At 47.3% G+C, this 18,399-nt stretch overlaps 1 protein-coding gene across 2 annotated transcripts in view; it reads left to right on the top strand.

Moving 5' to 3' along the window:
- The window catches only part of LOC137426870 (protein FAM234B-like), a 129,395-nt gene that overhangs the window by 89,782 nt on the left and 21,214 nt on the right, over window positions 1-18,399 (top strand). For both annotated transcript variants that reach the window (XM_068115849.2, XM_068115850.2), the window contains 2 exons: window positions 2,328-2,448; window positions 15,974-16,163. In XM_068115849.2, the coding sequence (XP_067971950.1) occupies window positions 2,328-2,448; window positions 15,974-16,163 (311 nt within the window). The remainder of the gene's footprint in view (window positions 1-2,327; window positions 2,449-15,973; window positions 16,164-18,399) is intronic.

Raw genomic sequence — 18,399 nt, 5'->3', positions numbered from 1 at the left:
AAGGAAGCAGCACGTACCACCTTTAAAGTCTTTGGTATGACTTGGCCGGAGTTCGAGTCATCAACCTCTCAGACTTGGAGCGGACACTCTTAACCATTACGCCGCTGAGTCTGTTTTCATGGTAGTTGTGTAATTTTTCTTTTTTCAACTACTTAAGGAGGAGTTGTAATGTTTTCTCATGCCATGAAAGGATTGTTCTGCGTAAGTAAAACTCAGCACAGATGTTGGTCCTTTCGTATTCCCAACCCATGCTGCACATTCCTCCCAGTGGTAGATACAGTCACGTGAAAAAGTTAGTACACCCCATGTAAAGTTTTGACTTTTTCAACATATTTCAACATACAGCTATTTGATCTTCATTTCAACAATATTGATAGATAAAGGTGATATAATATAACAAATATCATGAAACATTTACATTTTGTAGTCCATTGTATAATTTAAATAAACATAAATGCAAATTTCGCATGTGGAAAAAGTAAGTACACCCCTACATTTATCACTACTTCAAATACCTAAAATTAGAATCAGGTGCACCAGCTCAGGTGCAAATGATTAGAACATCGTTGGAGAGGACCTTGGAGGAACCTGTCTTATTTAAACCTCAGACATTTAGTTTGGTTTGCTCTTTGTTGTTGAAGTGTGCGGCGTCACCATGCCGAGATCAAAAGAGCTCTCTGAGGCCTTCAGAAAGAAGGTTATAGATGCCTACGAGTCTGGGAATGGATTTAAAAAGATCTCCAAACAATTTGAAATCAATCATTCGACTGTCCAGAACATCATATACAAGTGGAGAAGATTCCAAACAACTGCCAACTTGTTCAGGCCAGGCCGCCCCAGCAAGTTCAGCCCGAGAGCAGACCGCAAGATGTTGAAAGAAGTCTCTAAGCACCCCAGAATGTCATCACAGGACCTACAGGTAGCTCTTGCCACTGTTGATGTCAAAGTGCACGAGTCTATCATTAGAAAGAGGCTGCACAAATTTGATCTACATGGGAGGTGTGCCAGGAAGTAACCTTTGCTGTCCAGAAAGAACATCAGGGCAAGAATAAAGTTTGCCAATGAACACCTCGGCAAAGACCAGCACTTCTGGAACAATGTGCTCTGGACAGATGAGTCAAAGGTAGAGCTATTTGGCCACAGTACCAGAAGACATGTTTGGCGAAAACCAAAGACAGCATTTGACCACAAGAACATGATACCAACTGTAAAGCATGGTGGTGGAAATATTATGGTTTGGGGCAGCTTTGCTGCATCAAGACCTGGGCGGCTCACCATCATAGAATCCACTATGAATTCTTCATTGTACCAGCGGGTGCTTGAGGATAATGTGAGGCCATCTGTCGGAAAGTTGAAGTTCAACCAAAGGTGGACCTTGCAACATGGCAATGACCCTAAACATACCAGTAAATCCACCAAGGAATAGCTGAAAAGAAAGAAATGGAGGGTTCTGGAATGGCAAAGTCAAAGCCCGGATCGAAATCCCATCGAGATGTTGTGGGGGGATTTGAAACGAGCTGTGCATGCAAGAAACCCCTCAAACATAGCACAGCTGAAAGAATTCTGCATGGAGGAGTGGGCAAAATTTCTCCCAGTCGATGTCAGAGACTTATAGACAGTTATAAGAAACGCCTACTTGAGGTTGTTTCTGCCAAAGGGGGCAATACCACCTATTAGAGCCAAAGGTGTACTTACTTTTTCCACATGCGAAATTTGCATTTATGTTTATTTAAATTATACAATGGACTACAAAATGTAAATGTTTCATGATATTTGTTTTATTATATCACCTTTATCTATCAATATTGTTGAAATGAAGATCAAATAGCTGTATGTTGAAATATGTTGAAAAAGTCAAAACTTTACATGGGGTGTACTTACTTTTTCACATGACTGTACGTTTCGTGATGACATCAGAATCCGTCATTTTTTTTTTGCTCCGAAATGTTTTGAAAAGAAACAGAATTTTTTCGATTGGTCCTCAAAGAGCTTAAAGCTTAAAAGGTTTGCCTTTTTGACCCAACTCGTTCGTCACTGAGGGAAAGCTCACCGGGTCAATATATTGTGGAATTTAACGAGAACCAAAGGTAGAGACTCAGCTCAAGGGTAATGAATGGGAATGCCCTCTTATTGTGCTTGTTACATGTAAACAGATCCAGCGTTTGCTTCTGCAATGTTACCTGTAACTTGCCAGACATTTTGATCTCATTTTGTCAGGTGAATGATATTTTGTTGCCTCCATGCAGTGGAAAATCACACACTAGATCTGGAACTCTTTGCTTGAAGCTCGCCATTTTACAACTGAGCCCTGTTCATTTCTCACACAGTCAATGGTGGTGCCCTCAAGTGAGTCTGGATCTGCTCAAAATCTCTACCTGGTTCTCGCACAGCAGTCAGAGGTTCTCATCAGGTTGGCAACCTCCAACGATACCATTACGCATCAAGCCGGTATGTGTGCACCTCCTGTGCTTTTCATGTTTCTTCATTTTGCTGTTACTGCACATACTTTCCAGAGCATTCACTTGCTCGCATTCTATCTTTCACATTTTCATTCCAAGTTTGCCTCCTACCCAACCCCACCTCCACTCCCCTTCATATCCAATCCACAATGCTGTAGTTGATCCGCAGAGCCCAATGCAATAAAAGTGCTCGTTAGTGAGAGGGGGGGGGGGTGTGTGTGTGTGTGTGTGTGTGTGTGTGTGTGTGTGTGTGTGTGTGTGTGTGTGTGTGTGTGTGTGTGTTTGTGTGTTTTGATGTGCCCATTTTCTACACCAGTTGCAGAAAATGAATGTATCATGCTAAAAATGGCTTGCATAGGCAATGCTTTGGGTAAAGTCTCTCCAATTTCACATCGTGCTAGGTTCTTGCATCGTGATGTTTGAGCTCACACAGGGGAAGGCCCGCAGGGCGTTGCTAATCCATCCACAGACTAAACAAATCCCTGTGCTCTACGCTAAGCTGGCGCGGCATGCTGATCAAGTCGATTTTTCTGCACCAGCCTGTGAATTGAAAACTTTGTGCATGGTAGAAAGTGGGGTGGGGGTGTGGGGGCATTGAGGGGTCTGGGAGGTGGCATGGTGACAGAGTTCAAGGTTATCCCATGGAGATTTTTCTTTTTAATGGAAAGGCCTTTCCTTGTATTTTTAATTATCACAAATTTTGCTTTCACTATTTGATGGCCTTGTTTTATATGATGCTTTTGTTTTTTGGATTTCTCAAACTCATACGCACATGTGGGGGCATCAGGGCATGAACATTTCTATAGCTGAGAATTTATCCATGGAGAGGCTGCTATGCCATTGTAAAGTGCTCCCAAAGTAACCCTCAATCATGGCAGGAATTTAGTTTGGCCAAGGTGCTGGCTTTACAATGGCTTACTTTTTCTTATTAATGTGCCATGGGATCTTTAACGTCCACAAGCACCGTCTTTCAGACATCTTTCGGATCTTTGGGCATCTTTTAGACTCGTCGGACAACACGCTTCCTGCAAAGCACCACGTTGACGGTGCTTATAGTTTGGGCCTGGACACAAACCTAGACTAAACATCTCGAAGTAGAATAGAAATCTAGTTTTAAATCATCAGTGTTGTTCTGCGTCAGCGGACTGGTAGAACAACAGATGGCATAGCAAGAAGGTTGACTGATGGAATGTTTATGCTAACCGTCGTAGGAAGCAAGGAGAAGCTCACGTTTTCGGACGTTACCATTCGCCGAAGCAAAAGACATGTGGACTGCATTATGACAAAATAGTGGTCCTCTTTTACTCCGACGAAGGGGCTGCTCAAAATGTCAGCTTCTTCCCATGATGGATGGCATCCATCGATCAAAGTTCCGTTGATGCCATCCACTAGCCATGTGAGTACTCGACACTACTTACAGCAAGTACCTCTGAGCTATCCTGCAAGCCCATTGATTTGTAGCCTTTGAATTTCAAAAATGGAAGTGATCAATTTTTGGGTCAAAGGTTGGTTTTCAAACTTCTTTTCATGGTTTCAATCCTGGCCATGATTCTTCATTTCGACCACCCATCCCAATCATCTTGGCTTGTAGGGACGTGAGTATCGGCATCCCTCGAGTGACCTCGACTCAGCGAAACCTCAACTTTGAGTAGACCTATTGAGCAATTGTTTGGAGACCTTCATTATACCCTTACAGAATTGATTTCTCACACCCAGGGGTACCCAGAGCCAGAGCCAGAATGGGCCCCGGGGCAATGCTTGGTGTCAGGCCCCCCTCATCCCGTTTCAGATCTAAAATATTAAGATAAAACCTGACCATGTAATATTATGTAATCCTGCACTCCCAGCAATGATGCAACCAGCAGCCACAGGATGTACACGAAAGGAGAAAAGGAGGATTGTATAAATATATTGTTGCGGATATGGGATTTGGCCTCCATCCATATCCGCTTGTAAATATTCCCCTATTTCCCCAATACTTCCCAACTATCCCCAATCCCCCATTCCCTAGTCCCATTTTCTGTAAACAACACTCTGTAGAACCGACCTTCCCCTATTTCCCCCATTAAATGTCGCACCCAGGTTCACCGCATCTCACGTAGACAACTATAGGACATCTTGCTAGTTATTCTTAGTCTATGTCAGTTAAGGACTCGTTTCCATTAATTCTGACTCTTCGTTGCATCAGAATGTGATTGTATGGCACCGTTAGAAAGTTTAGGACCTCCCAATACCTCCCCGCAGCTCTTCCTCATGGTACAACAACAACTACAACAACAGCGGCGGCGGCGCGGGTAGTGTGCGTCCTCACTCCGGCTTGGTTAGCCGCCATTGAACATGTGCTCCGACGGGGTTACCACGCAGGGGCTTGCCGTCAGCTCCTCGTCAAGGGCGGAGCCCGGTAACCCCCCGCACCCAATAAGAAGCGGCGGACCGATTCCATCTGGGGCGGAGCTAACGAGCCGAGGGCGTGTCACTCCCCGCTGGGCATGCGCAGGAAGACGGAGGTGACGTCAGATGCGCCTCAGCTTGGAGAGAAAAGGACGCCACCTCCAGCGCGACAATACCTCCCCGCATCTCTGGACCGGACCGGGTCGATTCTGCCCCTGAGCCAAGGTGCACCTTGAGCTATCGACTGCCTGTCCTTCCCTGCCATCAATCCCCGTGTAAGTCAGTCTTGTCCCGTTTGTCTGTGGTCTGTCGGGGATAGATAAGACTGTGTCTAAGTGCCCATCTTTCTGTGCTTTACCTCTTACCGTGTAATCTACCCGTTTCTGCATCACCAATATTATATCCTCCTCCGGAGGTCTTGAGAACTGTACCCCTTGTGTCGTTGCATTTATCCCAGCCGTTGTGTCCTTTCCTTCATTGATTTAGCATAGCGCGACTTAGTCAACGTCGAGTGGAATCGGGCGGGATAGGGTTCTAATCGGGGAGTAACTGTGCGGACGCGGTAATACCAAACCGCTCGGTAAACTAACATCTAAAACCGCGTCTGTAACAATTGGTGTCAGGAGTGGGATTCGGACCTGGGACTAAATTTGTTAGGCCCAAATTTTGGAACACCAATTGTACTATTAGAGTAACAATTGGTGTCGAGGAGTGAGATCGGACCCGAAGCGCGTTTAACGCGCTCAAAATTACAAGTGACCGAAATTTGTTTTGTTTTAAAATAAAAACCCGAATTTTGAAAGTCGCGCTATGGCGGATCAAGACGGCTGGGTTCCGGTAGAGGAGAGTGAGGCAGGTTCGATCCAGGACCAAATTGAGGGACAAGAGGAGAGCGAAGCAGTGAGGGTGGCAGGTTCGCAAAATAGCGTCGTCGCGCACGAGGTTACGGGCGCGCAAAATGGCGCCTCGCACATGGCCACGGCGACCGCGCCCGCGACCGTAGTAGCGCCGCTGTTGATTTGAACCTTTTTTTAATACAAATGAAGGCCCTTATGGCCCAGAATAGCGAGAAATTGAGGGAGGACATGGGGTCCAATAGCGAGAAAATGAGGGAGGACATGGGGGCCAATAGCCAATGGTTAGAACAAAGGATGGGGTCCAATAGCGAGAAATTGAGGGAGGACATGGGGGCCCAGATCGGAGGGTTAGGGAGTAGAATAGAGGGATTAGACAATAGATTAGGGGAAATACAGGAGGGGTTAATGGGGGTAGAAAACAGAATGGCCGCTCAAGAGAATCAAATGGAAGGGATGCAAAAGGGGTTAGAGGGGTTAGAAAACAGTATGGAAGGCAAATTGAGGGACATGAGGGACCAAGCGGAAAGGGAAGTTAAACAAATGGGGCAGCAGATAGAGGGGGTCAGAATGGGGGTAGAAATTAAATTGGATGCTCACAGGGAGGAAATGGAGCAGATGAGGGTGGCATCTGGGCAGGAGATGCAAGTGATGGGAGAGGAGATCAGAAGAGGTGTGAGTGAGGAGGTCGGAGGAGTGTGCGAGGAGGTGAGGCACTGTAAGGAGCACATGGAGAAGGAGGTGAGAAAGGGGACTGTAAAGTTACAAGGGGGCATAGAGGACCTGACGCAGGAGGTGGAACAGCTGACGGTGGGACAGACGGAGTTAGTGGAGCAGGTACAAAGGAACACTGCGGTACTAGGAGGGTTAAAAGCGACACAGAAAGAACTAAAAGACGACTTGATAGCGACGAAGAGGGAATGTCAGATGGTACGTGAGGGACTGACAACGAGGTTGGACGAGGTGACAGAGGTAATGTAGACGAAGGACCGGCAGGTGAGGACACACATGGAAACGGTCAAGGTAGCCTTGGAGGACGAGCTTGAGGAGACGTACCGGGAAATAAAAGAGGTGAAGCAGAAATTAGAAGAAGTGGAAGAAGGGGTGAGCGAAATTAAGAAGCGACGGAGAGGAGATAAGAAAGAGATAAAAGAGGAGATAAAAGAATTGGTCCAAAGTCTGTGTTCGGATCGTGATGATGTGCTCATTAACCGGATGAGGGATTCGCAGGTGATGGAGGAGAAGCGAAGAGGAAGAGGACCCGGTGTAAGTGGTGACCAATATGGTCGTGCGTATGATGCGCCAGGTGATTTAAGAAGCTTGGGGGTCGAGATGGACCCGGGTGTTCGTGAGAGGCCGTTGGTGAAGTGTGCGACAGGTCTGGTGTGCGAAAAAGGAGGTGTGCGAGAAAGTCCGACTCTGGGGTGTGTGAGGAAAAAGTGCGTGCCAAGGAGTGAGGGTGCTGTCGAGAGTGAGTCGGTCGTAGCGCGAGTGCGAGGGAGCACATGGAAGCGCGTAGTGAGGAGTGTTACGGAGGGTGTAAAGGGAGAATGCACGCCTGTGGTGAGTGTTACAGAGGATGTAACGGGAGAGGGTGTGCGAGAAAGATGTGTGACGGACAGGTGCATGGGGAAAGAGTGCGCTGTCAAAAGTAAGGAAGAGTGTACACCTGTGGTGAGTGTTACAGAGGGTGTAACGGGAGAGTGTGCGCGAGAAAGGTGTGTAACGGACGGGTGCATGAGGAAAGAGTGCGCTGTCAAGAGTGGAGGTGAAAGTAGTGAGAGTGACACGGAGCGTGAGTTGGTTGTGACAGGTGAGAAAGGAAGCACACCTGGAATGGTAGAGCGTGTGTGGGAATGCACGCTGGAATTGGTGGTGAGGCACGTGGTTGGGTGTGCGAGTGAGGGCACACCTGTGATTGTCACAGAGGAGGTGACCGAGGAAGGGGCGCGAAGAGGTGTGTTGGTGAGGTGTGCGACCAACGAATGTGTGCCAAAGTGTTCGGTGGTCAGGTGTGTGACCAAGGTAGGGAGTGGAATGAGTGTACCTGGGTGTGTTAGAGAAGGTACGACGAGGAGCATGGAAACGGCTGGATGTATGAGCAAGAAAGGGGTAGCGTATGCTTGCAAGCATCCAGGTGAGGCATCGACGGTAACCGGGTTAGAGGTTAGAACGACTTATAGCCGAATCGGGCCCTCGGTGCGCGTCGGGCAGCTTCGCGTGCCGCGAGGACCAGCAGGGATCCGAACCACGGCGGTTTCGAAAGAACCGCCGTACGCGATCCACGCCGGGCCGCGCTTTGAACGGCCGCGTCCGTGCTCCACTAGGCGGAGCGGGCAGCCCGATAGGAAGGGTCGTCATGGCGACCACTTTTTGTTGAGGCATTCCGGCAGGTCGAGATCGGGCCATGGGATGGCTCCGTGCCGAGATGGTGCGTGGGATCTCGGCCCGGGTAAACCTCCTTCCCTGCACAGAATGCAGGACGTATCCAGCCGCTGGCACCAAACAACCCGCATTCATTGCTCGGCTTTGCGAAGCCGGGCTTTGGACAGGAATTGGCGCACCGAGAGGCATTAGTGAGTAGACTGTGTGATGAGGTTAGTGTTTTGGACCCAAAATTAGAGAAAAACAAAATTTGATGATTGGCAAAGGATTGGCAGTAATGATTGGCAGATGATGGGTAGTGATTGGCAAATTTTTGATTTGTTGAAATTTGATGTGCAAAATTGGTAGTGGGAGATGCCCGATGTGGTGGGATGGCAACTCTGTCATCCCTCACAAAAGTGGGGCAAATGCGCAATAGATTATGGGGTGTATGGCAGTGAAAACTAGCCCGGGTGGGTTAGGATATGGTGTGTAGGGATCTAGCGAAGATGACAGTAGGTAACGTTAAGGTTAGTTAGTGACTGATACCTGTAGTGGGGACGCAGGTAGATTAGTGCGGATGATAATGACGAGGGAGCGCAATAGTTTAAAGGGACGACTGGGAAGCGCAAGTTCAGAGGGGAGTAGTTAGATGAGATGATGCTGTGTGAGAACTGGACAGGTGTGTGGAGCAGTGTGGAGCAGTGTATGAGTAGTGAGTGTTGTGGATCAGCGCGGATGCGCTTGGGGAGAGAAGGGTGCAGGTGGCACCAGGTGTGAGAGCACAGGTGTGCAAGTACAGGTGTGTGGAATACATGGAGTATTGGAATGAGTGGTGTGGAGAGAGTTGGAGTAAGTGGTACGGAGTGGTGTGCATGGTGCGAAGGTGTGGATGGGGGAAGAGTGGACCCCTTTCACGAGTACCCGGGGCGGGTAGTGTAAGTGTTAGGTAGAGGGTATAGGTAAATTGTGGTTGGATATTGGCATCTGTGGTGCGGGTGACAGAATGGTATTTGGATGGGTGCATTAGTGTTGTGGAAATGGCTGGGCGTGTAGCCTGTTAGTGTGTGTAGTTGGTTTGGGCACTCCACCACTGTGAGGATGTCGGCCAGGTGAGGCCGCAGGTGGGCTCTGGGAGCCGTTAGTGTCAGTGGGTGCCTGAGGATCCCGGGTGTGGATCGGGCAGCCCGTGCCAGAGAGGGCACTGAGGGGGTGAGAGTGCGAGAGGGCCTTCCCCAGTTAGTTAGGTTAGGGTAAGGAGCAGGTAAGCTCGGAGGCAACTGCAGTGGTGGAGGTGTGCAGGTGGGTAGACCTGCTGGGAGAGCTACACGTCACAGCCCAGAAATTGTGCGAGAGCACCGAGTGTTGAATCGGGGGAGTGAGACCCCAAATTGAGAAGCACCACAGTTTGGTCAATGGGAATTGGTTTTTAGAACCCATAGTGTAAGTTGGCCAATGGATTGGCAGGGAAAGACCCCGGGTAATGTAAAGTTGTTAAAGTCATTTAGGAAATAGTTAGGATTGATGAACCTGTCGCACCATACGCAGCCACTTACCTGTGGTGATGATGATGACTCCACACCTGTGTTCCTTTGTTCTGTGTTGCAGGAAATGAGAATTGCTGTGTGGATTTGTGAGACGCATCACGACGTGGATGAGACATTGGGGTGATTCCATCTCTCCCTCCTTAGGAGGGACTGATAATGAATTGGTGATGGCAAATTTTGCTGTTGAGTTGGAGATGGCAAATTGTGATGAGAGTTGGAAATGGCAAATTTGATTGGTTAGGAGGGAGAGAAGACGAATTTGGTTTATGGGAGGAACGGGGAAGACAGTAGGGACGTTTGTTGATTTGTAAAGTAGATGTTTATGGGTAGTGTTGTGTTTTGTGGATACAGTAAGGGGTAAGGGAGGGGCAATGTAGGTTACCTGGTGGGGGGGGGGGGGGGGCGTACGGTAGGAACGTACCTGTCTCACCTGGTTCCCATGTGCCCCTAGTGTGCATTACCTAATATTGCGTGCACTTGTACGCCCTTACCACCTTACTCACTTGTCTTTTCTTTTGTCTCCCACCTCCGAGGATCTGGCTTTGGGGCAGAGAGAGAGGAGAGAGAGGTGCTGGCTCCGCAGTTGTGGGCCTGTACTTTCGCTGCTTGCTGCCTGGATCGATACACCATATGGACCGCAATTTTTGTGGCCACCCACCATGGACCGCAGTTCTTTTGCGGCCAAGCACCACCCGTTGATGGACCTCTGGGTCAACGTGGCACCTATGCCATACAGGTGAACCACTTATAGTTGGCCCCCCTGACAGCCACAATTTAGAAATGGACGCGGTTGGCGCCTTTCTTTATTTTTGAAGGAAGCCAGAACACCAAGTGGGCTCCAAGGCAAGACCAGCGGCAGAACATCGGCCGGCTGCGACACCACCGGTGATTATTGAACACTTTATTGGTGCACCGGATGGTGCTGACTGTACATGATGGGGTGGTGCTTTTGGTGCTTGGATGGGGTGCTCTGCACATTATTAAAGGCCGTAGGGCCACAGAGCACTCGTGGGTTGGTGTATCGATGCTGGCATGCGTGCTCTCTCTATGCATAACATCTGCATGTGTTCCTCAAAGAACAGGTCCTGGATCGTAGTGTAAATATCAGTGTAGTCTTGTATAAATGATGCTCCCTACCGGCTGTATGTTTAGTTTGAGGATTCTTTCCGCGATTCGGTTATCCTGTGGGTGTGGTTCTGTGAGGAGAAGGGTGCAACGTCGCAGGGGGACATATTTACTCATTTGTGAACATCTGTAAAACTGTCGCACTCAGGGTTGAGTTAATAGTAGAGGGAACTACATCTGAGTGCCACACTAACGTAGGTAAAAATTTATCGGGTTGGGACGCCCCGAGGTAGAGAAGGGTGCAATGTTGCGGATATGGGATTTGGCCTCCATCCATATCCGCTTGTAAATATTCCCCTATTTCCCCAATACTTCCCAACTATCCCCAATCCCCCATTCCCTAGTCCCATTTTCTGTAAACAACACTCTGTAGAACCGACCTTCCCCTATTTCCCCCATTAAATGTCGCACCCAGGTTCACCGCATCTCACGTAGACAACTATAGGACATCTTGCTAGTTATTCTTAGTCTATGTCAGTTAAGGACTCGTTTCCATTAATTCTGACTCTTCGTTGCACCAGAATGTGATTGTATGGCACCGTTAGAAAGTTTAGGACCTCCCAATACCTCCCCGCAGCTCTTCCTCATGGTACAACAACAACTACAACAACAGCGGCGGCGGCGCGGGGAGTGTGCGTCCTCACTCCGGCTTGGTTAGCCGCCATTGAACATGTGCTCCGACGGGGTTACCACGCAGGGGCTCGCCGTCAGCTCCTCGTCAAGGGCGGAGCCCGGTAACCCCCCGCACCCAATAAGAAGCGGCGGACCGATTCCATCTGGGGCGGAGCTAACGAGCCGAGGGCATGTCACTCCCCGCTGGGCATGCGCAGGAAGACGGAGGTGACGTCAGATGCGCCTCAGCTTGGAGAGAAAAGGACGCCACCTCCAGCGCGACAATACCTCCCCGCATCTCTGGACCGGACCGGGTCGATTCTGCCCCTGAGCCAAGGTGCACCTTGAGCTATCGACTGCCTGTCCTTCCCTGCCATCAATCCCCGTGTAAGTCAGTCTTGTCCCGTTTGTCTGTGGTCTGTCGGGGATAGATAAGACTGTCTAAGTGCCCATCTTTCTGTGCTTTACCTCTTACCGTGTAATCTACCCGTTTCTGCATCACCAATATTATATCCTCCTCCGGAGGTCTTGAGAACTGTACCCCTTGTGTCGTTGCATTTATCCCAGCCGTTGTGTCCTTTCCTTCATTGATTTAGCATAGCGCGACTTAGTCAACGTCGAATCGGGCGGGATAGGGTTCTAATCGGGGAGTAACTGTGCGGACGCGGTAATACCAAACCGCTCGGTAAACTAACATCTAAAACCGCGTCTGTAACAATATTTTTTTTTTTTCTGAGCATAGGTCTTGTGTTGGTAAAAAGCAGACATGCCTTACTTTTTACAAGTTACAAGATAAGTACAGTACGTACTGTACTGAATTTCCTCAGTGACGTCACATTATATTCCCCTGTCATTGGTTGGAACTTGGAAGTGCCGTCGTCTACAGCTCACCATTACGTCACGCGATTATCATTATAAAAATTCTTCCCACAGTAGTTTATTCTACGTGAGAGGGTGGCAGTAGCATAATACTCTCCAAATCAATGTAATTATATTGTTGCGGATCTCAGCGCCGGCCTTTTCCCCTTACCAAGGGGGTGATTAGTCCCCTTGTCTTTTACTAGCCGACGGGACCCGGGACCTATGACGTCACTCCTGGACAGCGCGAAGTAGGGTCGTAGGACTAATCACTAATACCTAAGTACTCGCGCCGCCCAGAAACGAGGAAATAAGCCCTGCCCGAATCACGGGTGTTGGTGGAAACGCCGAGCGGTAGCGAACCCGTGACCCGAGCCGTTAGCAATGACTAAACCCGATCCAAGCGGTTCTTAATCGTGCCACGCTTACCCAATGGAGGAAATCACGGAAACGGTCGAATTTGGAAGAACAGGATTAACAAGGTTTATTTACACTTTGTACAATAAAGAAGAAGAAGAATACACAGTGCAGCCTTAAACAGTCTTAACTTATCCCAAGACAAACGGGCCCGTCACACTCAGACACACTCACACGGGGTTGCAGACGAACAGGTCGATGGTCCAGGGATGGCGTCCAGGCAGCTCGCTCTCCGGTCCCCAACTCGCACCGCAAAGCAGATGAACCAGATGGCAGGAGCTCCCCACGTGTCGTTTGGCGCGCACAGGAGTATTACAGGGCGAACGGCAGGCTGGGCTTCGGCGGTTACACTCACGGGGCTGCGTACGTAATAAACGGACAGTTCAATATGCACTTCTCAATGCACTTCTCAATCAATGCCTCAAAACTGTCGTGTGCACGCTGGTCCTCTCAATGCAGTTCTCACACGAGTGCTCCGGATCAGTTCTCTCAATACCAGTGCTTCGAGTCCTTTGTAAGCGCCTCTCCCTTCTCATAGCTCAACTCAGAACTGCGCATCCCTTCTCATCTCTCAACTGAGGTGGGGGCCTCGCGCCAAGGGTTTTATTGCCACGCCCTTGGAACCCTCTGGAACTCACCAGACGTTTCTTGCCATGCCCTATCAAGCCATGCCCTCTCAGCCCTGGTTGGCTGTTGCTCTTACCGTCACCGCCTTCTGACGTGCTGCTTGTCGTGGCCACACCCCGACCCTCGCGCTCCCTCTTTTCAGGCCTACCTCGTGGTTACCCGACTAGTTTGAGCGAGCAAAGGGCAGCTAATGCTGCTGGCAGCCAAAGCACCACACACGGAGGGATCAGCCAAAATGGGGCGCGGGATCGAGTTTGCCCATTGATGAAAATGAAGGGTGGCCGCAAAATGAAAAGTGACCTAAGCTCAATTCTTTACACAACGCAGATGTTACTAGGGAATGGCCTACTCGTACACATACTATGACATAACTAATTCTAATGGGCCTACGTGTTGCTTGTGGACTAACTATGGGGGGCAAACCTTTAACCTTTAATGATGTTATATGTACAATCTCAAAACTTCAACAATATTTATAACGATACTCCCATATTAAACAAAAAATTGAAAGAATAATTATGGGCCCCTATTAGTTCCGGGCCCCGGGGTGGTTACCCCTCCTCCCCCCACCCCTCTTCTCCCCCCCTCCCCCCCCACCTCTTGGTGGCCCTGCTCGAAACCTGCATACATACGTACATATATGTTTTCACCCCTATCTGTCTGTCTATGAAAAGTATATCTCAAAAGGTTGTGGATAGATTCGGACGATATTTTGTGCAGTGGTTGGGTTTGTGACACGGAAGAATTGTTTAAATTTTGGTGAAGATTCGAATCCGGATCTGATAATTTTAAAGAGATTCTTCACCATTGATAGGTGGGGCCAAAAACTAATTATAGCACTATATTTCAAAATTATAGCACTATATTTCAAAATTATAGCACGTAGGCCCATTAGAATAAGCCTGGTGTTGGGCTAGCGGCTAGGGTGCCGGCTTAGGATCCAAGGATCCTGGGTTCGAATCCCGGTCGATCGCTGAATTAATGCCAGGGGGGTTGACTCAGCCTGTCATCCTTCCGAGGTCGGCTAATTGAGTACCAGTTCACTGGTAATTCCCTGTTTGTCGTTAAAGGCGGCAAAAAGGGTTGGCGTCAGGAAGGGCATCCGGCCGTAAAACATTGCTTCAAATAGGGGACCGAAAAACAACAACAACCACGGTTCCCGAAAAAGGCCAACCCCCGCTTTGCGGGGAAAAATGGCCTCTAAAGGTGGTTATTTCAAAAAGTTGTGGAAGAGTTATGACAAAACTAGCTGGATGAGTTGGTTAGGTGACTAAACCAAACAGATTCCATTTTGGTTCAGGTCCAGATCCAGATCCGGCCTATCGTTGGGATACAAAACGTAAACTGTTCAGCCTGGCAAAGGTATGCGCTCTACTGAGTGCCATTCTTGCTTCATACTGCCTTTCATAGTGTACTTACTCCAATTCGTGCCACTGAAGCTTGGCTTATTTTGGTTCAGTCCAACCACATCTCACCGCACCACCATCTCATGCAGTGATCAACATGGTTTCTCGTATTTTATTTTATTCCTGACTTATTTTGAGCATTATTATTAATTAGTAGAACCTACCCTTCACTTCACTGATGGACCAATTAGTCATCCTGTTTGTCAAAATTAATTTAGCAATGCGCAGAGTGCTTTAACCTCAGCGTTGCCCAGGAAAAAAGGGAATTGTAATACCTTCTGCCACCACCACTAGGTGGCACTACACGGTACATATTTACATAGAGAATTTATGCCCCTCTCAACCTTGCCCCCTCACCCCTCCGCGTGAGTCCACGACCACATAGCCTACGTTACCCCCCACACAAAGTTGTACCTAAAATTCAATTGAAATAAAATACATATTTTAAAAGTCGTATGAAAAATATTAATTTCGGAAGTTTACCGCACTTGATGCAGTGGCTATTACACCACATTATTGTGACACGTTACATTCGTTATTTGTCCCTGTTGTTTGTGTCCTTTATGACGTCCTTTAAAAACAGTAAGTTTTCTGTTTGGAATGATTTAGAATTTTGTTTGACTACCAGGCAGACAGGGTAAAAAAAAAAATTTCATCTCACTCCTCTGTGCATGTGCGGTTGGGACGAATTCAGAGCAAAAGTACTGCTAACTGCAGGTTTGTATTCCGATTCATGTTCAAAATATAACATTCAATGGAAACGAAGTTGTTCCTCCATCATAAACTGATGTTTGTGGACTGACGGAAGGACGGACAGACAGAAGTTAACTAATTGCTTCACCCTGCATTTCGCTTTGCGTGCATGGTTATATATATATATATATATATATGCACGTGGTTATATATGTATATGTTACATATATACACCTGTATGTTCGAGGCCTGGTGTTGGCTTAGTGGTTAGGGTGCCGGCTTGGGATCCTAGGATCCTGGGTTTGAATCCCGGTCGATCGCTGAATTAACACCAGGGGGGTTGACTCAGCCTGTCATCCTTCTGAGGTCGGCAAATTGAGTGCCATCTCACTGGTAATTCCCTGTGTGTCGCAAAAGGCGACTAACAGGGTTGGTGGCAGGAAGGGCATCCGACCATAAAACATTGCTTCAAAAAGGGGACCATGGTGCCCAAAAAAGGCCAACCCCCACTTTGTGGGGAAAAATGGCCTCTAAAGGTGGTTCATATACCTGTATATTCAGAGCAAAGTTTTTTCACAGTTTTGGGGTTTGCCTAATTACCATCCTCTATACTCCGACAGTTGGTTACTGGCCAAGGCAGAAAGATGCTTCACTGGCGTTTTGCTCACGACCATCCGAGCCCGGCATCGATTTGCTCATCTCCCAGTGCCGCCTTCGAGAGGCTCTCTCGAATGCCGCAGTCTACACGTATCCATCTGGTGGCAATGTGACCAAAATTGACATGGTGGATGTGCGCTTCTTGGACAGCAGGTAAAAAATCAAAAAACAAATGAATTGTCCTCTGTTGAAGAAAATGGCAAACGTTCAGAAAGTTTCTGAACTTTTGCCATTTTCTTTGTATCATGGTTGGTGGTGTGATGGAAAAACGTAAACAAAAGGTATATTTCTCCAAGCAATCCAAATTGGTTGTGATAGGCGTTTATTTTGTAGATAAACATCCTGTGGGTATTGAACATGACGGATGAAAACCCAAGATGAACGTAAACTTTAGCTGACTTTGTTCAACTGTAGCAAATGGTGCACACACGTGCCGCAATAATGATGAGGTCATCATGAGCCTATATCTAAGGATTACCTATTTAGAGGTTGTGGCCGTCAGAACCACAGCACAAATACCTGTTGATACATGCAGTATATGTTGAATTTTCAACTGAAGAAGAATGCATCTATTTGTGACCTCCATGTAGATAATTTACCTCGTCCACTAGATTCTTGTGAAGGTAAATTACTATCTGTCATGAGAGATGTCTGCGCAGATTTTCTCATTTTCTGAGTGTCTGAGTCATTTCCTTGATTAACGTAAGCCACAGATAATACGATACAAATTGTGATATCGCCATTGTGTAGAACATCTTTGTCATTGGACTTGAAACTCCAGCAACATGAAACACGAGTGTTGTTGTAAGTTAACTTCTTGATGCTGCCGAGTGGTTGTTTTGGTTGTGTATGCCTCTGCAGCACGACGATTGCAAGAAGTGATAGGAGTTATACGATGTTTGTGAAGCGTTGTTGTCCTTGTGGGTGTGTATGCGAGTTGGACTCAGTCAGTATAATTGATGTAGTTAAAAAAATACTTCACTTGTGTCTTGGATATTTGAGAGACTGAGGGTGGAAAACCATGCCTTGTCGATCTCGTCAAGACACGGAAACGCAAGATTGAAGAGATCAAACTTCCAGACAACTGAATATTTACTCGATTTTGGCTTCACTCAATATTTTGGTCAAGTACTCAATTTACTCAACTTGACCCAATCACCTACTTAGTCCACCACAGGATGAAGGCCTCCCTCAATATGGTCCATTGTGTTATATTCAAGGCTACCATACTCAAGTAAATTTATCAATTTGATCTCTATCTGATCATTGGCAAACTCTTTCTCGACGTTCATTTTGTTTTGTTTACCGATTGTTCTACTTTGCTGCATGTCCAGCCCAGTTCCATTCCGTCGCCATTCGTGCCTCGAGTCTTTGAAGTAAAATACATTTCAATATAATTGTTATCATTGCCAACGTTCAGTTCATAGTCACCAGTCACCATTTGTCATTAGATTGATTGATATAAGGTTGGAGACATCATCTTGCTCCGCCATTAAGATGCCAGCAGCAGTCCTTAGGTTTGGGCATGAACAGGCAGATTTGAGCCAATTGTTTGATTATCTTTTTTATTGTTATTATTATCTTGCCAAAACGAAGTTTTTGCAAGATGTATTAGTCAGCTTGTATGTTTGTTTGTGGTTAATCATTTTTTTTTTCACGTTTAGATCACTCTGTAGACCACAGTTATTATTGGAAACTCCTGTAACTTCGCATATCAGAGTCCTATAGAGATACCCTTCAGCACACAAAATTTTGAAGGTCAAGGTCAAAGGTCAAGGTCACTTTGTGGTCAATCATGGAGGTCGACGAAACCCTTATTTTTTGAGTAACTTTGATCGGATCGTCTCCAAACTTCATGGGAATCTAGTATATGGTCCGGCGCTCAGCTGATTAGTTTTTGGTGGCGATCGGCCTTGACCTTCATGGTTAGCGCTGGAGGTCGAAAATTATTGACCCCAAGGTCAAATTTTGAAATCGTAGGTACCATATCGAGTAATACCTCATATGAATGCCCTTGATGAGTGCTTCCCAGATCTGTAAACAGTTTGACGCTATGACGTCATTTGATGACGTCATGACGAAAAAACGGAATTTTCACATTTTGGCAAGATACGGTTCACCCTGTGGGTGACATATGTTTTTATTATTATTTTATTTTTTTGTATACAGAATCGAGGCTCGTGAAAGAGCTAACATTTATCACACAAACAAATGAAACAGACAAACAAAGTATATAAAAAGGGGAGCGGTAGACAAGATGGGGAGAGAAGGGGAAGCACATAAACACAACATTTGAGAGCAGGGACATCGGGAATGTGTGGGAGGAAGAGGGCTTGGGGGGAGGTGGCGTGGGAAGGGGGAGGGGGGGGGGGGGGGGATGGGAGAAGTA

This window comes from Myxine glutinosa, chromosome 5 (assembly GCF_964187855.1).
Source record: "Myxine glutinosa chromosome 5, kmMyxGlut1.1, whole genome shotgun sequence".
Classification (NCBI taxonomy): domain Eukaryota; kingdom Metazoa; phylum Chordata; class Myxini; order Myxiniformes; family Myxinidae; genus Myxine; species Myxine glutinosa.
This window is presented reverse-complemented; position numbering and strand designations above follow the sequence as displayed.